A 27,031-nucleotide genomic window follows, 5' to 3' on the forward strand; every position below is an offset into this window, starting at 1 on the left:
TAAATATGTTTTTAAAAATTATGTATATAGCCTGATAGAATGATGAGACTTAACAGTAGCCTATATGTAGCAACTCTGAATCATTGTCTTTCTCCTTTTCCTTTGCAAGTTAAAACATGTTTAACTATGAAAACACTCTGGGTGGTACCATGTAGTGGTTGTTATATTTCACAAAGTAGCCTATGTAGTATTAGAATTATTAAATGAAAACGCCTGGTACATTCAGATTTTTTATTCAAATGTTTTTGTTTTGTTTTGTTTTTACAAACCGGGCAAATGCACCTCGTGCAGCATGTAGTGCTATCGACAATCGGAAACAATGGAGTTGCCAGTAAGGAAGTGGGCTAACACAACATAACCATTGAATTTTCACCATCCACCGCGGATCATTTTATGATTTTGAACTTGGAAATTCAGTTACGGTGCAGGCTGTTGCATTGCGCTTGAGTGAAAGCCTCTTCTTACGTTCCAATGAGCCAATCGAAGTTTTTGTTGTGGTTTGTGAGCTCTGCCCACTGTGATCGCTTGTAGCGCCACCTTCATTTGATATGCAGCCTGTCTGCGCTTCCTGTAGACGTCGGGATGTGTGGGAACGGTCTGGAAAGGTAGCGATACTAAGTTAGCAAACTAACTTAGTATTTCGTTTTTACTGGATTTCTGTCAACTTCGAAGTTAAAGACGTAGCTAAAAAGGATACTGGGAACGCAGCGTTTGTCTAGAGTGAGTTATGCGAAGTTGTAGGCTACTTTCACCAACTTGAAGTACTTTTGCATGAAAAGCGCCTCCACAGCAATTGGGACCGAACGCGAGGCTAGTAGCAGCAATTTGGATTTTCCATAAACACTTCACGACACTATTCCCTGATGGCTGAAGCTAGGATTGATGAAGAGGAGGAAGAGTTGCGCGAGCTGAGGGAACCCGGCGTTCGGCGAAACTTGAGGCAGTCCAGTCCGGCCACAGGTAAACACAAAATGTATATCGAAACCATTCCTCGTTCTCGTGTCTCAGTTTGGTTTAGTTTGTTTGTTTTGCTTGAGTTTTAAAACCACCTTTTACACGGTTAAATGCTTTTTTAAACAGTTGTCGATCAAGGTAACTTTGAAGCTTCATCATTGTTTTTGTTTTTTTATTAAATTATGTAGGCTGTGTGTTTATTGCTTAGGCTGTGAATATACACATCACCTACACCTACATTGCATAGGCTACTAATAGAAAGCAACACAAAGTGGGTTGCTGAAATCTGAAAAAAAAAAAAAAAACATTATTCCAAACCTGTGAAGAACAATTTCTAATCGGCGTATTAAATCCAACCTTTGAAGTTAGTTGGCAAACATCGGCAGCGACATAGTTAATAGTTACCAGTTTGCTGGTCAATGAGACATTGTAACAGGTGTATTTGGCAGGGAGGGTTATAGGGTCAGAGCTTCATAATAATTTAGAGTAATCGGCTGTGAACTGAATACAAACGTTATCAAAAAGTAATATATATACAAAGAGTGATTTGGCAGTGATAGGTTAATCAAGCCAGCCAAATATATTGCAGTAGGCTACTGCTCTCATTTTAAGCCATATTTTATTATCTTGGAAGCGATGGCTGCTTAGGAAGTGCTGTTGCTTATACCATATGTGCAGATTATGAAAATATGAAAGTCTGTTTTACTCAAACCATTTCCACGTGTTAATCCGTCATATTAGCTACCTTGTTTCCCTGATACTATGACGTCATTTCAGAACACTGTGTATTCTGCATTGTCATGTTATCCCGAAATCGTTTTTTTCTGTTTATTTTGACTTAAATAGTTAACAGGTGTTGTGTTTATAGTGTTCAAAGGACACTATGAACACGGGGCAGTTTTCACATCCAATGAATTAAAAAAAAGGAATGAACATGTCTTTCTCGGTGAAGGAAGAAGCTATGGACTTGCTAATCATTTATCACTTGTGGTATTAACTCATTGATTTTAACAAAAAATTTTTATAGTATCACATTTTATTAGTTTTCCTAAGATAGACCTAAATGCAGTTAGCTTATTTCTAAGATTTGATAACCGTGGAATGTATGTTGGAATGTTGGTCTTCTCCTGCTGTGAAATTCAGATGCTCAGTGGTGATTGGGGGGCATAGTCATCCAGCAGGTTTGGACACCTACAGTACTGTGCAAAAGTCTTAGGCACCCTAGATTTTTAAATATAATATATAGTATATATTTGGTCTTAGATGTTTATTTTTTGTTTTTGCATTAGTGTGTCAGTAGAAAAGAGCAAATTTGAGATTTCCAAACATGAATTTTCCAAAAAATGACAGATAAATTTTTCTATTTTGTTAAATAAAGTAATATTTTAAGCAGTAGACTACTTTTCAGATAAAAACCTGATCAAGGGTCTCTGGGATTACCTGGAGAGCCAAGACAAGCGAAACAGCCAACATCTGCAGAAGAACTGTGGCAAGTTCTCCAAAATGCTTGGAACAATCTACCAGCCAATTTTCTTATAAAACTGCAGGACAGTGTACCTAAGAGAAGTGGTGTAGTTTTAAAGGTGAAGGGTGGTCACACCAAACATTGATTTTATTTAGTTTTTAACTATTTCCTGCTCTTTATATTATTTTTTCAATATTTGTAACCTTTCATTTCATTATTTTTGAAAGCATCTTAGCTGTACAGAATTTTTTTACAGACTTTTGCACAGTACTGTATAATAAACTGGTTCATGCTATGCTCTAGACTGAGGTTGAGTAAATTGTTTGCGTGTACCGACAGCATCATGACGAAAGCTGAGACATTAAGGTGTGTCATGCTTTGGCTTCTTCTTCAGACAGTGTCTTGCCATACCTAAGCATTGTAATTTGCTTGCCCTGACTCCGCTCTTAATCTCTCTCTGACATTATCAGCAGAAAACATGGTGATGCTCAGGGTGTTTCCAAAAGCAGCACAGCAATGCTTCTGGATCACAAATGGCATGCAGTATTATTGCAATGCTGAGACTGTGACTATTTAACCCGCAAGGCATTAATCAAAATAAAGAGTCAGTTTAAAGCCTTTAAAATACCGTTGATATGGTTTGTGCAGGTTTTTTTATCGTGCACATGAAGGTCTTTATTGATTTTAATGGATTTGCCAGGTGACGGTGAGACAGAGAACAGATTCTACTGACGGCAGACACAAACACACATGCTCTCACACACACACACACACACACACACACACACACACACACACACACACACACAAGCTCACACACACACACATGCATGCAGGCTCCATCCCAAGTCAGCAATGAAGAGAAACAGAATAATGAAACACAGGGTGGGTGATGACATGTGGCCAATCACGTCAGCAGATATTTTGAGAGTGATGTCACATAATCTGAAAGTTCTGTACACAAAAAATTCCCATCTCACTTTGCTAAATGATGACTTAACCTCATTTATTATTGCTCACCCACAGTTGAGAAACTTGTTAAAATAAAATGGCTGCTTTCCCAGCTAACTATATTTTCTGTCTTGGTGTTAAATATCCTAATATTTAATCTCATCATTGAAGTGTTCATATACACAGTTTTATTCATAGACAACATGGCTCTAAACCACTGTTAAACACAAACCTCAGTATTTCTGTTTGGTGTCTTTCTTTAATTCCTGAATTAGAGTAGAAAAGTGATTGAACTGAAGGCTGATTTTATGGAAAGAATCATTCTCTGTGTGGGTTGAAAGTTTATCCCTGGAGAATTGTAAAGAGCTTTGTCTTTGTCATTCAGGACAGCATAGTGCTTGTAAAGTTGCTGCTCCTAAATAGATAGGATGGGTCAAATGCAGAGGACAAATTAGCCCACAGGGTCAATAAATTTAAACTGAACTTCGCTTAGCTTAGCTTAATTTAGTTTAGCTGTAGTAAAGTTAAGTTAACTTAACTTAACTTAACTTAACTTAACTTAACTTAACTTAGCTTAGCTTAGCTTAGCTTAGCTTAGCTTAGTTTAGTTTAGTTTAGTTTAGTTTAGTTTAGTTTAGCTTAGCTTAGCTTAGCTTAATGTGCAATGGGTACAGGCCAGTCCGAGGTGTGATGTTTGGGGACACCCTGCCAGTAGTCTTTCTCCTTCCTTGAGTTTCACTATTGCCAGTTATGTACCTCCACATGAGTCTCTCAGCACCGACAAGGTCCAAGATCAGTCTGGACTAGGCATTGAAAACAAGTGCCTCCGTCGGATACGCCACTCATGCACCACATCTTACATCATCATACGCTTACGTATGTGTTTACATTGAGCCTGTCCTTGTATAATGCATTGTTGCAGTGTCGGATGAAATTGGCTGTGTTACGGATTTACCCCATAGTTGCGTTAATGCTTTATTTACCCTGACAAAGCGGATTTGGGTTCCTTGTTCCTTGAGCTTAGCTCGCCATCAGTGTCGTCAAGCAGCCTTTTCTGAAGCAAGCCAGGAAATACATTTAAAGAAATGACTGCATTGTCCCCCTTCATCCATGCAAAATGAGAGGTGTGAGGTAAGCTTTGTAATATTTTCTAAGCTAGGAGGGTGAAGCTTTCCTGGTGATTTAAGCCACGTTGTTGTGCTCTTTGTCATGAATGGAAGGTGCTCACTTTTTGCGTTCCTCAGCATTTCAGAACCAGAGAGTGTCAAGACAGAGCACAGGAGCGTCCACATCAAGTATATCAGCATCGCAATGTAATATTGAGTATGCCCACTGTGTATGCTAACATGGCTACTCTTGAATCAAAGCCAGTTAACCTGATGTCTCTATGAAAGCGTTCACTTTGTCAGGCAGGTGTATTAAGTTATCATTTTAAATGTGAGGCGGCTCATTAATTTAATGTGAAGCAGGACAATTACAGGGAATGGTATGGCATTGCATAGCAGCACTGCTGTTAGATTTTTACCTCTGTGAGTGAAATGACCCCCTCATGAGCTGATACTAATGACACTGTGTTTCGCAACGCAGGGTACCAGGTGGACATGACGCACAGTTTAAAAAAAAAAAAAAAAAAAAATCCATTTCTGTCAGATCTTAATTTATTTGGGACTTCTTTCACAACCTGCTTTTCTGTGAGTGCTTCTCGGAATAACGGAGCTATGCCGGGTACTCGTCGAAATAAACAGGAAACTGACAAATTCTTCTTTGTCAGTAGGCCTTACCCATTCTTTTTGTCCGACTGTTTGCAAATGCTCCTCTTTGCTTGCGCGTGCATCGGTCGATAGCTAATTGTCTTGCCGCCAGCCAATGGGGTTGGAGCAGGAAGCGGCAGGTAAAGAGCCCTTCACCAGAATAAGTGGCCACTGCCCTCCTCCCAGTGCTGCACTTGACCTGGTTGAGTTCACGGGAGGTCTGAAACGAGCTTCGTGTGTTAGGAGCTGCACCTCCCCGCTACAGCTATCTGTGGCAGGGCTACGTGCAGCAGTCCCACTCTGGAGTTGAGCTCCCTGGGGTTCTGCCGGCTTTTGGCCCTGCTGTTTGAAGTCGTCAGGGGGGAATAGCAGGACTCTGTTTTTTTTGTTTTAACCCCCCCCCCCTTTGCTTTGTGGGGTGGGGGGGGGTGTGAGAGAGAGGGGGGGGGTGTGGAGAGAGAGCAGGGGAAGTGTGGACAGAGTGCAGTTGAGAGGTTACAGAGAGGAAGGAGAGAGGGATGGTGTGTTTTGAGAGTGAAAGGATTGTGGGGGGGGGGGGGGTGAGACAGTCAGCGGGGAGCACGTGGTCCTGCTGTATTTGGAATGCAGCAGGAAGGTGCTGTTGGATCTGTGGTGAATTTCCCCGGAGTGATTTGCAACATTCCCTCACACAAGTCTTCCCAAACTCAGAAATCGAGTGTTTTTCCAACACTGCTCCACGTTTGACCCAATTCTCAGTTTAAAGCAACAAACGGCGCCCGTAATGAACAGGTACAGGCACGCTCACTCTGAAGGAATGCAGACTTTGTGAAGGTTTGGCTGAATGAAGCTTGTTTGCCTTACGTCCAGACTGCAGACTCTGGCTAACTCTCTCCCTTTGCTCCGAGGATCTTCTTGAATGCATTTCTTTCTCCAGAACAAACACTTGGAAGGAGTCCTAATTGACTAGTATCCAAGAAGAAGGAATGCGAGGTTAATGGTCCCTGCCTTTAAATGACTAGAAGCTGTGCTGTATGTGAGACTTTTGTTAAAGGGAATGACTGCTTGAAAGAATGCATTTCATTAGATTCGGTGGTTTTTACTGGTCAGCCGGGGCCTTAATTGGTTTTTGCATTAAATGAAAACCAGACTTGTGTTTTAGTTCATTGCCATTTGAAATAAGGGTCTTCACAACGCTAGAATTTTTATGCGAAGAAATATTGAACATATTTTGAAACCGGACCCATTTTATGTTGCGAGAATAACCGTGTCATCGAGCCATGGAATTTTCCACTGGAGGACAGAGCTTAAAAATGTCTACTCCAGCTGTTTTGTCCTTAGTCTTTATACGCGGTGGATATGCGTCTCTAACCCTATGTGCGGTTTCTCCTTTCGTTTTCATTCAGTCTTTCTTGCCAGTTCACTCTTCTGAATGAACGTCCTGTGTGTGAAACGTGACCTGTGCTATTATGAAGGGTTCACAGAAGGAAGCGGAGGTGAAATCATTAACAGCAGGTAGAATGTGTAACTTTGAAAGGTGTGGCCGTGGAAGGGGACTTTTCTCTCCAGGTCTGGCGCAGATCTGATTTGTCAGTGAGAATTCCCCGCGTTTACCCTCCTCCGTGGCGAAGCGACTTGAAAAGCAGAGGAATGCACCGACGGAGGCGTTCGTGTTAGCACAGGCCTCACGGAAAGCTACCACAGCTAACCTGTGAATTCCATAAATATACAGAGCCCAGACTGGACTTGTGAACCCAAGGCTACGAGTTCAAATCCTTTTTTGACGCTGCTAGGAGCTTTATCTGATTTTTTCAGTCAGTATTAAGTTGATATTAAACTGATATTATGGTGATATATCAAAAAGGATGTTACCGTGTGTAAGGGTATTTCTAGCTAAACTAATGAATTTACGTTTGCCACTGTGCCATCAGAGCTGAATGTGTTCAGAGTAAAGGCCACTGTGACATCACAACTGTACATTCATTTTTGTTACCGGGTTCTGTGACATCAGAGCTGAATACATCACATGCAGGCCATTGTGACCTCAAACCTGGTTCATTAAAGGTCTGAATGAGAACGCATCATTTGATGGCCACTGTGACATCCGAGCTTGGTATTTTCAGCCACTGGGATCAGAACAGATCAGAATATTGCACTCTAAGTATAGCCAAGGGCTTGTATATGTATTTCAGCAAACTCTAGTTTGTTACAGAAACAAAATTATATCAACCAGCATAAGAAAGTGAGTCAGGTGTTCCACTGCAAGGTCGCTTGTCCAGTACTTGTGAGGATGATCATGGATAATGTATTGTAAGGCCGTATTCACAAAAGTTCCAGACTTGCATTGGTTTTTCACCCTGTGATAACTAGGATAGAGGAGATGTCTCCAGATATGTGCTTCATAATCGCTGATTCACTGTTATTTACACAGGAAACACCCTTATCCGGGGTGACTAATGCCTTAAGCATCAATTCGGACGTACGGATTCAACACCTTTCCTCATGATCCAACTTCTGTGCCCTACCTGGAGATAAAAATGCATTTTCCTCCCAAGGATCCAGCTTATATGTTAACAACTGGATATTTACTGAGGCAATTCAGGTGGGGTGCCTTGCGCAAAAGCAGAAAGGCAGAAAGTATGACCCACCTGGCCATTACAGAAACCAGTCTCCTTACAGTAAACTCCCCCCAAACTGTATAGGTGTATGCCCCTATCACTACTGCTGTTCTAAAGATGTTTCAGGAAGAAACATGGAAAATGAATGAAAATGACCTATGAACCCTGGAGTTCTGTGAACCATTCGTATCATATTTCCTCTTTGATAAGACAGTGGTAGCCTTGAACCATTAAAAACTGTTTATGTCTTGTGTACTGAATCTTTTCTTTAACTGTTCTTTAACAAGCGAGCTGAGAACATGCCAGTGTGGTTTAGGCAGGACGCCAAACACAGCGATCAAGTTTAAAGCAGATCTCAGCTAAAACAGGCAAGTAAATACAGGACTGCAAGCTCGTAATGACATGAGAGAGGAAGAGTTACAGTCGGTCAAAGAAAGGACTGAGCAACTGCAGGAATCTGAATCTGAGAAAACGTTCGTTATTCGGCTGTTAAAAGCTAATCCAGAGAGAAAACTGAGAGTCTGTGAGAAGCATGCAATGCACAGACACAGTGACCTGGCAGTCAAGCCAATAGCATGTTATCATGTGGTTGAATGCAAATGTGGGACCGGCTTGTACACAGTTTGGACCTTTGTCTTGTGTAGCCACTTAAAATCTTCCTGAAATGGAGTGCACTGAATGGTAGAATGTTCTAGAGCTGCCACGCGCCTGAGAGTTTGATAATGAATGTTATTGGTTAACAGACACAGGTATGCTTTCTTCCACAGTTACGCTGCTGCTATAGCCCAGATTTGATGTGATGTTGTGCAGCTGCCAAACCTGTAAATACACCAAGAAGCTGGTTTAACAAGTTATTTTTTGATTAACATGTAAAGACTAGTTTCTTCTTTTTTCTCAATGAAATATCACACACTGATTCAGTAAATATGGCACAATACAATTTTTTAGTATGTACGGTACCCTCGACTGTTTTTTCTAGCTGTGATGTTTGTTTCATTATGTATGTGACCTTATCCAGGACAATTTGCATAGCATCAGTCAGTCTCACACGAAATCCTTGTGCAAACTATGGATTTCTCTGGAACTACACTGCTTTTATTCTAATTTACAAGCAGATGATTACGGTTTAGTCACACGCAGGTTTTCAACCCTGCTTAATTTGTAGAAATATTTTATCAAACGCATGAAGGTTTATTGTTCTGTTTGTGTTGCTGAATCTGCTGTGCTGTTTGATATGCATTCATAAGCTGCTTTGGTTTATTGTAGTTTTTATGAATTGTGACTTCTCAGCTGCACAAAAAAACTGAATCAGGTCAGTCAGACTCTTTCCGCGATGCACGAGGAGAGTGAGAGAGAGCGGTTTCTCCGAGCTGTTAATGTCCTCCATCACTGTCCTAACCTCCTTTCATGCATTAGCGCTTGGGTGTAACGTGCATCTCCACAATCCTACAATTAAACCTGATGTATCCCAGCTGGTGCTCTGCAGCACAATACCAAGTTCCCCATCTGGCTTTGCATAGCTTATCGGTCTTATCTGGAGAAAGCATCTCTCCCATTCAAATTTATCTCTGGCGTGTGCGTTTAGCTGCTTGGACAATGGTGTGCCAAATGCTTATAAAGAAATGCTCTTAATGTTCGGTGAGTCACTCTTTCAAGAGGAATATTTTCACGGGTCACTGCTTTCGTTTGATCAAAATTTTAAATTGTATTTAACAATAAAAATAAAAATAAATCAAGTGCACATATTTTTCATTCATGGAGTGTAAATGTAATGGAAGAAGTGCAATAAAAATGATATGTTTTTTTCTAAATCATACTGCCTCTCACTGCTCTCTGCCCCCCTACACTTTTTACAGCAGTTTTGCCCTTTCCTGTGTCCTTCTCAGACTTCTCTTTCCTTGACTGTGAGTACGCCAGTATAGGCGCACAGCTGTGGCGGTGTCGACCAAAAGAATTTCTGCCTGTCAGTAAAAATGTCCGATTAAGTACAATTCCAGACTCTGGTTTCCCACATGAATACTTGTTCAGCGTGGATTCACTGTTTCATATTTACAAACCAATCAGAATTGGAGAATCCAGGGGTTACGTGCGGTAGGTTTCCACATTTATATAAATGAAAGGTTTTTTTTTTTTGCCGAGGGGCAATTTCACTTTGTCCTTACGTAGGTCAATTTCGTCGGCAGCAGGAAAACGCCTCACTTTTAAAGCAGGAATAGAGGATATCTGCTGGGACACTGCTCTGTCTGGAGCAGAAGAGAACCATGGCTGAGTGAATCGCTGATGTTCTTTTCTTCTCCTCTGCAGGTCGGTCTGGGAGGAACAAACCAGATCGCCGTCTGTCCAGGTAAGGTCTCCCCTAGCCTCCGCTACATTTGAGCCTTTGGTTCCAGCACGGCAGGCAGAATGCAATAAGAACTCAAGTGGCAGAATTAGGAAACGGCAGCTGAAGCGCATGCGGTGCCAAATTGAAAAATACAGCTTTGGCAATGAGAAGAAAGGCTGAGAAGTTTGGTGGTGGTAGTGCAGAGTCACCGGATCTCAGTGCATTCCTTATGGGGCATTCTCACAGAATCTGGCTCTCCGCACGTTCTATTAATTTTCTATGGACAGGCATCACGGTGCATGTATTCACAATGAAGATAGTCCGTCCTTGTCCTGTGAAAACAAAGGCATTTGTAGTAGCTCACTCCGGCTCACAAAACTCAGATCAAACTTTCAAACTAGGCGCTGCAGATACAAAATGAATCAAGATTCAGCAACTGTATTGCCTGTTTCTTGCCTCAGGTGTTTTCAGAAATACATTTTAGTGGACCGTTTAGGTGGAATAATAGAAAGTTCATCAACGGTCCACCGTGTTGTTCTGTTTTGAAAATGGGGAGCCAAAACCAAGGACCGCCAGGGTCTATCCAATCCCCTGTCGGCAATGTTCCGTGGTAGGATGTGTCACTTGATCGTATTGCTCCCACAGGGGCACCTATTTGATGGAACCCGCCTACATTATTTACATAGTACCACCCATAAAACTGACAGTTTGAGGGTTCGGTGAAAGCACAGCATTAGACTGGCGTCACAGAACTGTTGCTGACTGGCTGCACTCTAGACTACCTCGAAGCACGTGTAGTGTGTGTCTCCCTGAGGGACCCTGAAGTTGGGCCATGACCTGCTGAATAGGGGGTTTGAGAAATCCACCTCTTCCTGTTTGCTTGGGTTAGCAGAACCAGGCCGGAGAAGCTCTTTTTGTTGGCTTCACTAGGAAAGCCAGTTAGGCTGTTCTATTTAGATTCTAAATTTTAATATTACTTGAATAGAATAGAACATTGGAGGATAGAATTTATGTCTAAGTAACAATTCTGTAAATTTAGCCAGAGATATTTGAATAATGAATTGTTATTGTTTGGAATATGATATTGAAATGTAATATTTTGATCAAATTGACAGCGAAACTGCATGTGGTTCAGGTATTATCTCACACCCCCTTCCCTCTACAAATAATTTCAAAAAAGAGACTTCCAACTTTCTAAATCTACACTGTACAAATAAAACCCACACTAGCGCACTCAAGGTTCTTAGTCGCTCTGTTTTGCTGAAATAAACTTGGTAACTAAGGCCTTGGTAAAGGGAGTTTTTAAAAGTGAACTTTACCCTCTTTCTGCACCGATCTGTCGAGGTGAATTTACACAAACATTAATTTCGCTGAGTGCTTTTTTTCCTCTCAGCTGCTGAGGACAGACTTCCTGAACCTACTTTTGTTTGGCTTACAGCAATTCCTGCTTTTTACATTTAGAAATTGATTTTTTTAAACAACCAAGCATCCCTTCATCAAAGTATTATCTCTCCTCTCTTAGACGGATACCATGCACCTCTGGCATTGGTGGGTCGGTTTTGAAGTTTAATGGGTCAAGTTCGGAGCTTAATCTGTTACTGGTGATCGACTGATGTGTAAGTCTGCTGGCAGACAGTGGAGGCTGTCCTGTAACTCAGTGTTTGAGAGAGCAGTCTGTATGTGAGTATAGAGTTTATCTGAGGAGAGGCTGTCCTGTAGCTCAGTGTTTGAGAGAGCAGTCTGTATGTGAGTATGGAGTATATCTGAGGAGAGGCTGTGCTGTAACTCAGTGTTTGAGAGAGCAGTCTGTATGTGAGTATAGAGTATATCTGAGGAGAGGCTGTCCTGTAACTCAGTGTTTGAGAGAGCAGTCTGTATGTGAGTATAGAGTTTATCTGAGTAGAGGCTGTCCTGTAGCTCAGTGTTTGAGAGAGCAGTCTGTATGTGAGTATAGAGTTAGAGTTTATCTGAGTGGAGGCTGTCCTGTAGCTCGGCATTTGAGAGCGTTGCGTGTGAGGGAGCGCCTCGGAGAGCTGAGCAGCAGCTCTTTTCCAGATGTTTTGCATCTGGAGGTGCGGCGAGGCTCTGTGACTATTTTCTGCCAGTGACACAGCGAGGCAGCTATTCGGCTGGGCCGTCCGCTGGCAGGGCAGGCCCGGGGACGTCAGCGCGAACGCGGCGCAGTCAGGAAGTCAGCCCGTCCAAATCGGCAAGTGGTTTTTATTTGTTTTTTAACCCCCCCCTCCGTTTTTGTTTTGTAGACGCGTACACGGTATCCATGTAGACGGCCAGTGCTGTCTAACAAAGAGCCCCCCCCCCCCCTTCTCGTTTTAAGAGGTCAGAAGACCTCTTTGTGTATGCAGAGAGGAGTAGGAAGGCTCCAGCTTTTTATCACTGAAGACGAAGGGAATATTTTACCGCATTAAGGGCCGGTGCTTGAGAATCCTTTGAGAATTTTCTTGTCGGAGTTTGTGAGTGCGGCTAGAGCAGCTGAGGTCTGTGTGCTGCTATCAGGAAGAGGAGCCACAGAACCGTTTTGTTCCTGGTTTGAAAGTAACAGTCGATTCTCTTTCATCTTTTATCGGGACTGGACGTGGAATTGTTTCTGCTACTTCATTTATTTAAAAGAAGAGAAAGAGGTAGGCATTTTCCATGTGATATTATTTCTGCCAGATCTGTTAATCTGACAATGCTGCTTTGCTTTATTGCATCAGTTTGTGGTGTTTGAATACATTTTATGTGTGCTTGTTGAAGTCCTGTACAGGCAGTCATGTAATACTTTTCTAAAGTCTTGAACATTTAAGCCTTAAACAGCTTTTTAGTTGGGAGGTAATGAGGCATAACTTCATTTCTATTTTAGTGTTTAGTGTTTTGCTAGTTTCAGGTAGAACAAAGGCAGTAGCATACTTAACTCACAGATGTGAGAGACATTTTATTGAAAACGAGCTTCGCGCACGATATTCAGACATTGACTTTTTTTGTTGCTGTGAAATGGTGTTTTAGGCAAGACGCATCTCTTACACTCTTCCGCCCAGATGAAGGATTTTCAACAATAGAAATTCCTTGGAATGGCTGTATAGATAATTAGTCCCATCTGTTTTGCTGCAGTTGTTTGGCCATTTGGCAGCAACATCTGTGTTGAGTCAGTGAATCGAAGAGAGAAAACCGTGATGTAGTGCATTGTGCAAAGAGCATGTCGGCGATGTTGCTCTTGGCGTCCCGCTCGCTGTTTACTCTCGGATAATTGAGTGGAATAAGCTCGAGAGAGACGCTCGGTCTCAACGTCTGCTGGGAGTCTGCCGTGTGTGAGGGGGACGGCGAACTGAAAGAGTGCCAAGAGCTCAAACTGCTGCCTCAGGAGTCATGTGACGTTGGAAGTGTGGAGGAAAAAAGGAAAAGGTGTAGCCTATCTAAGGATTCTGGAACCAATTCAGTAATTAAACATGCACAGCAATATGTTCCACGTCCAGCGGTACTTTCAAATTACCTTTGGGTTCTTCTGGAAACATCAAAAATCATCCATGCATACCAAATACAACACTTCCTCTGTCCTTGAGAACCTTCACTTGGTACAAAATCCCATTTTAATCTTAGGCTTAGATGAGGGATGAGGGGGGGTGGGAACATGAATCATGTTTTGATGTAATCAAAGGCTTCTACCTGAAGATACTGGTTTCTTGTGTGTTGACTTACTGTTGGGAAGCTACAATGTGTGGATGTTTTCTCTTTTTAACCGGTCAAAACTGCTTTATGCAGAGTCTTAATGACATTTGATCATAGTGGTAAATGTTTCCACCGATGTGATTTGTGCCAGGTATTTGGGCCTACATCACTCCTAATAACTGGGCTCCTACGGCTTGGCTTTTTCTGAGGAGGTGGGGTTTGGCGCACATTCAGAAGGTTGCTGGTTGCTTTTAAGAGGCGTCCTTTGTTACTTCATTTAGTAATTAACTTGAGAATTAAATAGGATTGCATGTGCATTAAAATGATTCTGAATCAATTTTTACAGCATTTAAATAGCAGCCCAGTCTCAATTTCTGTGGCCTGTGCTCTTTCTAAGCTAGAACCTGGGTCCTTTGTCTGGCAAAAAGAGTTTCATAGACTCAGTGCCCTAACCCTGTGAGCTCAAACTGCGAGACATGTATTGAGGTAGGAGCCTGTATAGAAAATGAATATACTGTCTGTGGCTATTTATAGTTCATTATGTCTATTCAGACGTAGATGAATATTGCTTTTGTTCTCCATCGTGGACAGTCATAGTGGCCCATGAAAGAAGCTTTGCTCCCCGGCCTTCAGATGTGGCCTTGGGGCTCCATCCCGTCTGGGGTAGAAATGGGGCTCTCACGTCTTTTAATCTTCACCCTTCCCGTTACTTCATCGCTTCCCTCCCACGTTATTTCTTTGGAAAATCGGAGAGACACGCCCTGCAGGCTAGCCCGGGGAACGTGTCGTCACAGACTGCGTAAACAGGAGCCCGGTCGAGTTTTCCGTAGAAAACGACCTGCCTTTAGGTCCAGTGGAAAAGCTGCTCAGAACACACTGGTCAATTTTTCCCCTGCTTCTTTCTTGCAGCCAAGGACCTCTCTCCTCCATACGATCTGCCATCAAGAGAAGTAGGTTTTTCACTTCATAATCCTGATTTATTATGCACGGTGCATCCACTCGATACTTACAGGAGGTGTTAAATGTGTTTAAACGAATTGTGCAGGCATAAGAAAATGATTTAATTATTTAAAAAATAATTTTCGGGAAAAGCTGAAATACGTAATGCTGAAAAGCTAGTGGATAAGAGGAGCATAAACAGAAAATTATGTTTAAAACTGGTTCCATAAGGTACTGTATGCAAATAACAGCGTGTCAGCTGACCTTATTGTAATAATACCTTTCGTGGCATTTCCATTAATAGAAATCTAGTCAGTTTTAATGACTGTGTTGGGCAATCCTGTTTACTGTACAATTTGTCCTGTTCAGAACAACTTGTTTTGCAGTCTGTTTTCATTACCTTAACTGCTATAAAAGTCAGTGAGGCATTGTGTATTAAAAAAAGTGGTTCTGCTTGGGAATTAAAGCAAATATATATTTCTCCCCCAGCTTCAACAAGGACAAATTCCCAGGGTGATCATTCTAGGGAACGGAGGTGAGCGGACCGACCGACCGACTATAGCAAAAACATACAATTTGAGTTTACACAAAAAAAAAAATCAGTTTTGTTCCAGTTCTGTATCCAGACAAAGAAAATCAGCTCTCAGCACTTTTGTCATTTTTGTGAACCCCTGATATGCTTGCACATTTCTACACGGTACACTGCTATTGAAATAAGAAAGCAACTTATGTCACAAATTAGGCTTTTGAAGCTTTGTTTGAATTTACATTTAGAAAAGGATTTATGACCGTGGGGAATGTATTTATAAGAGACTGCTGCTATTATAATGCAATGACACTGGGCGTATTATTAAATGTGTTCCTGTTCAGTTGTTCCTATTCAGACCATTGGTGTTGGCCATTAATGCTACTGATGTGTTCATTCTGACCAGCAGATGTAATATGTTTTTAGAATTTTGTAGCTGGTCATTCATAAACCTTTGCATTAATGGTGCCATTAACATGCTGGGTAATTGACCAGCTAGCAAACCTCTTTCCTGTAATGGTGTGGAATCCATTTGTGTGCTTGGAGTGAACTTAAATGACATTCAAGAGATGCAAAATTCTGCCATTTACAAGTTAGATTTGCAGTTAGATTCGTCTTAATTTCGTCAAATTTCTCTGCATTATTGTTTCCTTTTTTTGTTTTGAATTTACAAGTGCATAGGCTTGAATCATGTGAGTAGTGAGTGCTTGTCTTGTAATTTCCCCGCTATTATGAATATTATTTGGGATATGACATTTCCCATACCTTGACCAAGATTTAAATCAATGAATAAGCCAAGTTTTGATGTCTGATACTGTGAGCACATAAAATTTCACATTCCCAAAATTTGAAGTGTTTGGAATTGTGGCCCAGGATGCAGAACTCCACCGCTTGTTTGAAAGGTGCGGTGCTGTGTTCGGCTGGGCGTGGTCGTAAATGGCCGGTGTTTCCTTGTGTGGTAGGAGGCCAGAGATAACCATCCTGTCGGCGGAACCCCTGGCAACGAATGCCTGGTTTCCGGGGGCTGCAGCGGGATTTCCGCCTCCGCCACCCCCAACCGAACACATCTGGGGTGGGAGCATTCCACCAGCAGCTCAGGTGACGCCCGTTCCTGCCCACACCTGTACCTACGTCAGTTGTTGGGGTTCGTTGACCTGTGGACCAGTGCAATTCACTGCTTGAAGCTCCTCCGTCTCTCTGGGTCATCGAGGGTTTTAATAGAATTTTGTGTGGGTGCAGCCGCCGCCGTCTTATGACGAGGTGATCCGAGAGAAAACGCAGGAGCAGGCTCCGCCCCCTCCCCCAGCCAGCGCCCCCTCCAGGCTCTCCACCACCACCATCGCCACGCAGACCGACTTCGTGCCCGAGGAAGAGGCCGAGGCAGAGCCCTCCGAACCGCAGTGCAACGTGACGTCACAAGCCGTCGAGAAGAACGCGCCCGGTGGTGAGCTTCACGGGGGCTTATGGACAGGAACAGGGGGCGAGGCTTTGTATTCTAATGGTGTACTGACAGTTAGTTCATTTCTGCATCGTGTGCTTTGCCTGTGTGTTTTTCTCCTTCTCTACACTGAGGCCTTTTCAAGGTTTATTTGCTGTGTTTCAGGAGGAAAACGCCCCAAGCCACCAAGGCCATCCTTTCCGCTCAAGCCCAAAGCCCTGCCAAGTGACACGGCAGCGAATTCATCAGGCCCTCCGGGAACGTCCCTCGTTTCCCTGCCCGAGGAACAGACTGTGAGCAGCGTTCGCACAGCTGAGGCCATAAATAGCCTTCTGGATACCGGCTGTGAATTCCCGTCCTGCCCCTTAACCCCGGGGTCAGGTCTGCAAACAGAGCCCTGCGAACCCTTGTGTCTCATCTCCCTGGACTGTCCCCCGGCCTCGACCACGGCGTCTTCCGCTCCCCCGCCCGGTTCCGTACCCGCGGCCAACGGCCGGCCTCAGGAGAACGCGAGACGCCCCACCCCGCGCCCTCGTTCCAGGGCCGTCGCCAGAGACGTCAAAGTTCAGACCCTGGTCAGGTTGAAGGACTGCGGCGAGAGCGTCCAGGAGAGCCAGGGCGGCGGGGAGGTTCCGTCGGGTAAGTACCTGCAGGAACTCCTGGACGTTTTCGGCTCGGGCGACGAGTTCCTGGGCAACCGGAGCGATCGAAGCGGCGAGAGCGATCAGAGCGAGTCGAACGAGCAAAGCGAAGAGGACAGCATGAGCACCTTGCGCACCAAGATCCAGGCCTTCGAGAAGCAGGGCGGCGCGGACGACGCGGACGACGCGGACGCGGAGCCCGTGAAGAGGCCCGAACCGCGGCCCGAACCGCGACCCCGCGTCCAGCATTCCAAGCCCCCGCCGGTAGCCGCCAGGCCGGCCGTCCCGACCAAGCCGTCCCTCGCCCCGACGCCCTCGGACAAGCCGTCCCTCGCCCCGACGCCCTCGGACAAGCCGTCCCTCGCCCCGACGCCCTCGGACAAGCCGTCCCTCGCCCCGACGCCCTCGGACAAGCCGTCCCTCGCCCCGACGCCCTCGGACAAGGCTTTGGTGGAGAAGGGCTCCGCACCGTGCCCAAGGCCCGAAACGAACAACCACAAAGAGGGTGCCGGCGCCCCTACCCCCGCGCCACGGCCTCTCCTCCTGCCCAAAAAGCCCCCCGCTGAGAACGGGAAGAAGGAGGCGCTGCCCAACTTCACGCGCCCACCGCGACCCTTGGTAGCTGCTAGACCCAAAAACCTCGGGGCCCGGGACGAGGGCTGTGCTGCCAGTCGACCCGCCCCTCCGGTGCAGCCGAAAGTCCTCGTGGACCTCCTGGACCTCAGCAGCCCCCCTACAGTCACCGCGCCCACTGAAACGGGGCCAGACTGTGACATCATCAAAACTACTTCAGGTGAGTGCAACATATTTGGATCATAATTACCAATAAAGCTAGTGTTATTGGTTGCTGCTATGAATCCTGTTGTATAGTGTTCTAATAATGTAAATAAAATCTTATAGATAAAATTATAGGTAAAATTTCTCCACTCTCCACTCCATAACTATATTCTGTATTCTTGTGTGCTTGTTGTGCTTGTTTGTTTCACTTTTTGTTTGTTTTGCTTTTTTTTTTCTTTTCTTTTCTAGATGATGTACCAACCAAACCGGAGCAACCACTTGTCACCATTCCAGATCGCCCCAGCGTTCCTCAAAAGCCTACTGTGATCCGAGTTTCCAGCAAACCTGGCAAATGTGAGCATTGCTCCGGGCTTCGTAAAGCATAGTATTCCTTTCACCAGTCTCTGTAGAGCAGTGTGCTTAGTGCAACTGCTTATAATGCCCTGAGATCGTTTTCTTTGAGGAAAGAAATAAAAGTAATGATGAGAAAAGGCTATTCGCCCCATCTCAGTTTGTTGTTTAAATTTGCCAGTTGAATGATTCACTAGAAGAATCTGTTGGTGAATAATGTGGTTTTCTGGGGTCATTGCTCCGTGTGCTTGTGCATTTGTATGTTTTCTCCCACTGGAAATGACGGGAACAGCTGTACTCTTCTGCTGGTGTACGGGACCCAGAGCCAGGAAATGTTGAGGCGCTCTTCCTGCTTTTTTCCTGGCAGTGGAACTTGTGTAGTGTACTGTTGGGCGTATCAGTAGCAGATGCCCATATCTGCCCATAGGCATCTGGATAAGGGAAGATGCCTTGGATTACATTGCTTACATTTGAACCACTATCAATTTGCCCAGATGGATATTTGCTGAAGTGCTAAGCTCAAAGTTATAGAGATAGCATTGCCTCTGGGATTCAAACCTGCAACCTAGCTGTCACAGTTCATCGTCACCTGACGTGTTTTTTAGCGGGTGGAGATAGCTCTGCAGAACCTGCTCCGCCTCTTCCAGCACAAAACCCAGTCGGTGGACTGGCTCCTCAGGTGGTTCCGAAACCCAGTCTAGTTCCTAAATCCAACTCCCAGCCCCCAGCCCAGGTAAGCCAACCCTAAACATAGGTAAGATTCCTCTACCCCCCCCCCCCCCCTAAAAACAACCCCAAGCACAGGAGAGATTACCTGTAGAGTACCTAACACAGGCAAGTCTGCCTATCACAGATCCCGGTTGGGTCTTCATTGGGAGTCCTACTGCATACATGGTCTGAAACCCAGCATGACTTAATCTGGCTGCCCTTGTTAAGTAAAAAAAAACCTTTTTGAGACATCACAGTTTAATTTCCTTATTATATATTAATGAGACTACTCCAGATCTCACCCCCACATGGTCATAGAACTTCTGTAAAAATGGACCTCACTGTGGGCTTCTTGGTGGTACGTCCAGCTTAGTCACTTGTTGTTAGTGCAGCAGGTGGGGACACCAGCCTTTCAACCCAAGAGCACACCCTAAGACCGACGTCCAATCAGCTGAGCTTAGCAACATGCCCAAGTCTTTGTCTTTCGATGAATAAAAAGCCCTTTTCTGCATTCCCTGCTCTAGACTCCAGTCTCACACACTGGCCAGAAATCCAGCATAGTAAGGCATTTCCTTCTCTGTTTGACAGACAGGCCTATTCCCCTTTAACCCTGCTGAGTTCTGACCTCCATTTATGCTTTCCTGTTTACAATGGGACCATTGTCAGCCTGCCGCACTTGATATCGGTATTAAGATGCTGGGCTGTCGTCGAATGTAAAATAACAGTTTACAACCACAGACAAATGTGACAAAGTACAACTTTTTTTACTTTCTATTTTTTATTTTTAAATAGTCCTCCACATACTTGCCCCAGCCCGTTTCTGGCCACAAGGCTCTATACTGTCATGGAATCCATTTAACTGCTATACTTGTTCGTTCAATCTCAGCCTGTATATCATAAAATAACATAATGTAAAATCCCATTTCCTATGATATTTGAGGAGTTGTTATTTATCTCCATAGGAATGCACTAATACTGACAAGCCTGGAGGCTCCTTGCCACTTCCTCCTCGGTGAGTGTTCGTATTGCCTCGGGTGATGTAAGGAACAGGTCGTAATGAATGACACAGTGTAATAATCATTGTTCTTTAATGTGTCTGTCAAATAACTCTGTCCTTCCCCATTCCGGGCAATGTAAAAATCGTTGAATATTAATCCTGATACATATTATGCCATTGCTTTTCTCTGTTGTTAATGTATGCAAATGTTATTACTGTTTTTTTTTCTTGAATATATTCGAAGCGTGCCCATTGTTGGTAGGTGAAAAGGTTGTACACGTTTTTTTAAATAAGAGTAAATAAAAGCTGGAGATTGATAAGAGCTGAAACTGGAAGCTGGGACTGTACTTGCGTGAACATAAACAATGCAGAAGCCCGTCTTTGCTCTAGTTCCTGTTTTTGCTCCCAGTGATGTCACAGTGATGTCACAGTGTGTCGCTGTTCCCTGCCCTCCTGTTATTAACCACCATCAAACCCTTCCTGCCCCTCAGGCCCCCCGGGGGTAAACTGCTCCCCCCTCGCCCCCCACCCGCTAAAACGCCGCCAGGAAGGCCGCCCCCTCCCCAGACTGCAGGACACAAGCGCACCCAGAGCAGGGGGGCTCCGAAAAGAGGGCCCCCCCTGCCTCCAAGGCCCTGCCCTGGACACCCCCTGTACAGCAGCTACGCAGTAAGCATTCCATCACAGGCTTCTGGGCCTAGTCACCATTAGCCAAAACAAGTCAGCACAAATGGTAGAATATTGACATATCTAATCCTCACACATTCAGTTCCAAAGCTGTGGTATAACACCACCACACTGAGATCATTTTGGTTGACTGATTAAAATGGTTCTAGTGCATGGACTATCTTATTGATATTAGAAGCGGAAATTATCTCTGAAACCAAAAATTTCCCACACAAGTAAGCCTCAAGTCTACTGTATACTGAGTTTTACACTACAAGTAAGGGATGAGAGTGCCAGGTGTATACACTATGAACTGTAAACCACATTTTTAATGTTAGATTATTCGAAATTCCCATGTGAGAAAGGAGCCAAGAGTGGATGTTCCGAACATAGAACTGTGTCTCCATCTTATCTGTAGTTATGATTTGCCAAGGTTGTGACCTACTTGTCTGCATTTTACGGGATCTAATCTCTAGGAAAGGAAGGGGAACACTGCCCTCCCCTAGAGTGGTGAGGAATGATTAGAAATTACAAATATTTTTATAAAGTTTGGAGAATCGTATGAAATGTGGTTGCAGGTGTTGTCTCTTCAGCCAACACGTTGATTCTGTGTGAAGTGTGTGTCTGCATCCCTATGTGTCCTTGAATAAAGAGCCAAGAAGCCAAGACTGTGCTGGGCCTAATTGTGTCTGCTAAGCCGGCTCCACTTCCCAGTTCATTCCAAACGAGTGAATTCAGCATTGAAAATATATTCTATAATTTAGAAAATAGAGAAATGAGATGGGAAGTCCATAGCTGCCATAAATAAAGGTTGTGAAACATTTTCCGCCGCTATTCTACATACAGATGTTACATGTGATTATGTGTAAAAAAAGGTAAGATTAAAGGTTAAATATTTACGCTCTTTCTGCAGAAGAAAAATGAGGGCCAGGGGACGCCTGGAAAGCAAAACGGCGGCAGCCCTGAAGGCTACGCCGGAGACGCCCGCAGCCGAGCGCAGAATTCCTCCACGAAGACGGGCGCTCTTCTCGTAGATATCTCCAGCAGCTCAGAACCTCAGGTAATGCCCTGGAGCGGCGATCCGCGTTCCCGGTTCTGGAGAGCTGCAGAGTCTGCAGGTTTTTTGTTGCTACTCGGCACTTAATTGATCGATTAAAGCAGTCGATTACACGGATATCTCACCACACCTGGTTTCCTGGGTCTGAAAGGGTTGCTGGTATTAAGCTGAAAACAGAAACCAGCAGACCCCTGCGGCCCGCCCGGACCAGGAATGAAGATCACTGCCCTAGAGCCAAGAAAGGAAAATGCTCATGAAAACATAATTTACTCATCTCTCAGAATTTTCTAATGCTTTCCCCTTCAAAGAAATGTTCTTTTCACCACAATGTGAGCTAATTAACCTGTAGCTGCAGCACACATACTTGTTAGACCAGCAGTTTCTTGTCACATAATTCATCCCCCCCCCCCTTGTTTTCTTCTGTTTTAGACTTCTGGTCCCAAACAAGCTCGCAGGGAGAGCTGTGGGCTGCAGGTGCAGGTGCTGCATGACTTCACTCCAGGTAATTAGCACAGAAAAGCGCTATCCTGTGGCGACCCTGCCAGTGTAATACCTGTCATGGTTTAGATGGCTGGCGCATTCACCTGTTTACGCACGCGTGCGTGTATGTGTGTGTGTGTGTGTATGCCTGAGCATGCAAGTTTAAGCAAACACGCACACTGATGAAACAAAGTCAAGTATGTGTAACTCTCACACAGCTGGTTGTCTGCAAAAACATTATTTAGCCAGTTAGGTAAGCAAAATAAGCAGGAGCTCAGAACAGTAAACCCTGATAAATCTTTATTGTTTTCCCAGTTTTGTTTTATTGGCTGCTGCATGTTTGCAGAATAGATAAGCTTTTATCTACAGGACATACTCACTCACTGCTGCCTAGATGTCTGTGCATGCACATTTGTTTTAACTGAAACACCAATCCTGTTACATTAACTAAACTGAATGAATTAAATGATCATGAATTGCATACAGAGTGCTTTGGTTTCAGCAGTGAGGATTGACATTTGTCTCTGTTCTGTAAGAGGGTCCCGGTGAGCTGGCTCTGAGGGCGGGGGACATGGTGTCCATGGTGGAGAGGGTGGACGGCGACTGGTATCGCGGGACCTGCAGGGGCTCTTCCGGAATCTTCCCCGTCAATCACGTCAAGCCAACGGTGAGTGTCAGAGGCTGCGTTAGTCCTTCATAGAAGCTCACCGCTCAAACATGCCTTTGTGCTGAAAAGCAAGGGAGGAAAGCATTTTTCTTAATCCCCTTCTTTAAAGTTACTTTGTTTGCGTTTCTTCTGCTAGAGTCCGTCTCCAGCCAATGGAAAGAAAGAGGGTCCGGCGGCCGCAGCAGCGAGGTTGGTTTACAGAATCGAAATAAACTGAAATATCCCACCGTTTTCACCGTATGCATTTCTACTGTAGACGGCCTAGATGAGGGCATCTATAAGCGATATCATTTGTAATTTATAATACGCGGTGACTTGTGTACATTTCTAAATGTAACCCGTGTGTTTGCATGCGCGTAAACCACTTCGCCTTGCTCGGCAGCGGCCCGAGGTGCGTCGCGCGGTTTGACTACAGGGCGGAGCAGGGCGACGAGCTGTCCTTCCCCGAGGGCGCGGTGATCGGGCTGAAGGAGTACGTGGATCAGGAGTGGGCCCGCGGCGAGCTCGGCGGGCGCGCCGGGGTTTTCCCGCTCAACTTTGTGGAAGTTGTGGAGGACCTGCCAGCCTCAGGGGCGCAACAGTCGGGCCAGAAGAAGACGGAACCACCCGGTAGGATTTCGACGACCGCGCAGTCTGCTAACCGTAACTAAGCTATGGAAATGCTGGAAATGCTAAATTCCCCTTAGTTCTGTGACCTTGTAAGTTTCCCACACAGTATTGCCAGGAGAAGAATGCAAATGCCACCTAGATTTCTATCTGTGGATTGATTCCAAAATAAAGTGTTGTCGTTTGTCAAAGGGATGAACTGGTTTTCAGAAAATGGGGAACTCATTGACCAACACTATTTCTGATCTTTGTTCAATCAGGCCTGGCAGCTTCCCTTCAAAACCAAGAGGCGCCAAAGTCTTGTCAGGTACAGTTCTCAAACATCGGCTTCTACAGAGGAGTTGACTTTGGATGCTAAGGTTTATATGTGCACAAGGTTACTACCTGGTCTTGCATGAGAGCACAGCAGCCAGTAGCATCACAAACTAAGGATGTGCTCTTGGAGGTTCTGTTTTTCATATTATTGGTGGCATAATGGGGACCGTGTCATAACCACTGTCTTGAATGTAAATCACTAGATACGACGTACCATGTGTCGTCAGCAGTTGTTATTACAGGGTACGGCAAAAACATCAGGGGTACTGATGCCGTACTGATGCCTAGATTAACTTCTAATTACAGTTGTCATGGTGGTGAAGGGCAGTTACTTCAGTCATAGCATTCTGTGAGTCACACTGGGTGCTGGAATGGTCAGGGTGTTATTTTCGGCTGTTTTTGTCTGACCCCAGAGCGGCCCTTCGGAAGAGGAGTGGGCATTGGCCCTGTTTGATTTCACCGCCCAGGCGGGTGAGGACCTGTCCTTCAAGCAGGGGGCTCGGATCCTGATCACGGAGCATGTGGACTCGGACTGGTGCTGTGGGAGGCTCGACGGCAAGGAGGGCCTCTTCCCCAAGGCCTTCGTACAAATAAACTGCACAGGTAAGCTGTACTAATAAACTCCACAGGTAAACTGTACTAATAAACTGCACGAATAAATTGCACAGGTAAACTGCACTAATAAACTGCATAGGTAAACTGTACTAATAAACTGCACGAATAAACTGCATAGGTAAACTGTACTAATAAACTGCACGAATAAACTGCATAGGTAAACTGTACTAATAAACTTAACTGGTAAACTGCACTAATAAACTGCATAGGTAAACTGTACTAATAAACTGAACTGGTAAACTGCACTAATAAACTGCACAGGTAAACTGTACTACTAAACTGAACTGGTAAACTGTACTAATAAACTGCACTAATAAACTGAACTGGTAAACTGCACTAATAAACTGCACAGGTAAACTGTACTAATAAACTGAACTGGTAAACTGTACTAATAAACTGCACTAATAAACTGCATAGGTAAACTGTACTAATAAACTTAACTGGTAAACTGCACTAATAAACTGCATAGGTAAACTGTACTAATAAACTGAACTGGTAAACTGCACTAATAAACTGCACAGGTAAACTGTACTAATAAACTGAACTGGTAAACTGCACTAATAAACTGCACAAGTAAACTGTACTACTAAACTGCACAGGTAAACTATACTATAAACTGCACAGGTAAACTATACTATAAACTACACAGGCAAACTGTACTAATAAACTGCACAGGTAAACTGTACTACTAAACTGCGCAGGTAAACTACTAATAAACTGTACTAATAAACTGCACAAGTAAACTATACTAATAAACTTCACAGGTAAACTGTACAGGTAAGCTGCCAGTACAAGGAGGACCGCAGAGCAAATATGCATTATGGCTGTGTTATCCTTACCATATGGTGTCAGGGATATGTGTGATTCATTTTCATTATCAAATTCAGTTAATCGATCAATCAATCAATCAAACAACCAATCAACCAACCAATCAAAAAATCAATCAAATGGGTACAGCCCTTCATAACGGCGCACTCTTGTGTCCAGAGAGAGCACTGTATTCCTTGTTATAAGGTTGGGGTCACACTGCTTCTCCACAGCTCAGGCTGCAGAGAGACCTCACAGTGAGCCTGAGGGCGAAGCACGAGCCAAAGCCCTGTTCAACTTCACCTCTGAGTGTGAGGAAGAGCTGTCAGTCCAGGTGTGCCCAATAGCAACGACCTCATCATCGGAGTGGGAGGAGTTTTAATACACTACATCTCCTCTCTGCCCGGGTCACTAGAAACCCTGTTAAATTTGTCTTTATAAGATACTGTATTTTATTTAAGTGTATTCAGTGTTTCACTAGACTAGATCCTCATTAGGCCTGCCATAAATTTAAGTCACACATCCCTTTTACCAGTAATGGAACCGGTTCCTCTATTAAACTTACTTTGATGGGGGTATGAACATAATTCCTATGTAATATAATTTTTATTGTGTATTTCAATATTCTTATTCTTTTCAATGCTGGTTATGTTTTTGTTGGTCTAATTTTGCCTTCAGTATAAAGTTATTATGATTATTATAATTGGGTAGTTGGGTCATGCTGTGCGCTCTTCAGGATCGCTCAGTGATTATATCTCTCTCTCCCTCTCAGGTGGGGGATGTGATAACCAGCCTGGAGTCCATTGATGAAGAGTGGTTCTTTGGAGAACTGAGGGGGACGTGTGGCTTGATCCCCAAAAACTATGTTCAGGTGCTGCAGGATCCGTAGAGGAGCACTGGAGGGGAAGGGCTGACCTCAAGTGCTGCAGGTACTGGAGTCCATGTGGAGATGATTTTGTAGTTGGAAAAAGCTGGAATCGGGATCATAGCAATGGAAACTTGACATTGAAATGGGTGTCTGGTACACTCTTGTGAAATGTATGATGATGAGCATATTGTCTCTTGGACTGGAAGTTATCAACTGAATTACCTTCATCTCCGGACACTTTTCCCCACAGAGCTTCAGAATTTCTCACATCTTGACTGTAGATGCCAATTCTCCTTTTTTTCTCCTTCTCTGTAAAATCTGGAGGCTGTTCTTTCAGATGACTGTCATGTTTACAAAACTATCTATAGACTTTGAAGGTATCTGCCATTCAGTAGTTTTTGCAATACACAATGTAACACATCCTTTAGGCTACTTTTTCGATGTTAAATCTATTCAGCTTTTTCTACGTAGAAATGTATTTTATGGAAGGCCTTCATCTTGCTTGTCAAGAGCCAAGTGCCAACTGAATTAACTATCACGACTTGGGATGTGACTCCAGGCTGAAGAGAATGACTGTGCTATGCACTAGGTACTCTGGTTCACCATTTTATTGCTCTGATTTAAATGTGAATTGGACTGTGTGGATTTTTAAATTGGACTTAGTTTGCTTTTGTGTATCAGACTTAAGTTTTGAGTTTGTTTTGCGTGCAATACTTTTGACTTCATGCTAGTTTTCTATTCTTGTAGCGCCACCTGGTGTCTGTCAGTGCCTTTACAGTTCAACACAGATGGTGTACACTTGTTCAGTTAGCAACTTCATTTTTTTTCAGCTTTAATTGTGCATGGAAATAAAGGATATTTACTAATTA

At 44.0% G+C, this 27,031-nt stretch overlaps 1 protein-coding gene across 2 annotated transcripts; it reads left to right on the forward strand.

Moving 5' to 3' along the window:
- The first annotated feature begins 531 nt into the window (after positions 1–531).
- LOC135259822 (SH3 domain-containing protein 19-like) lies at positions 532–27,031 on the forward strand. 2 transcript variants are annotated; one of them, XM_064344592.1, is made up of 20 exons: positions 532–960; positions 10,023–10,062; positions 14,614–14,654; positions 15,133–15,178; positions 16,132–16,267; positions 16,409–16,613; positions 16,773–18,041; positions 18,275–18,379; positions 18,982–19,109; positions 20,047–20,096; positions 20,573–20,750; positions 21,661–21,807; positions 22,234–22,306; positions 22,821–22,951; positions 23,088–23,140; positions 23,334–23,560; positions 23,818–23,864; positions 24,286–24,475; positions 25,528–25,628; positions 26,067–27,031. In XM_064344592.1, the coding sequence occupies exons 1-20, from the start codon at positions 864–866 to the stop codon at positions 26,181–26,183; spliced, it is 3,381 nt and encodes a 1,126-aa protein (XP_064200662.1). In that variant the 5' UTR covers positions 532–863; the 3' UTR covers positions 26,184–27,031. The 2 variants fall into 2 exon arrangements, with proteins under 2 accessions (XP_064200662.1, XP_064200663.1); XM_064344593.1 differs by lacking the exon at positions 25,528–25,628 and having other exon boundaries at positions 534–960.

Source organism: Anguilla rostrata, chromosome 7 (genome assembly GCF_018555375.3).
Source record: "Anguilla rostrata isolate EN2019 chromosome 7, ASM1855537v3, whole genome shotgun sequence".
Lineage (NCBI taxonomy): Eukaryota > Metazoa > Chordata > Actinopteri > Anguilliformes > Anguillidae > Anguilla > Anguilla rostrata.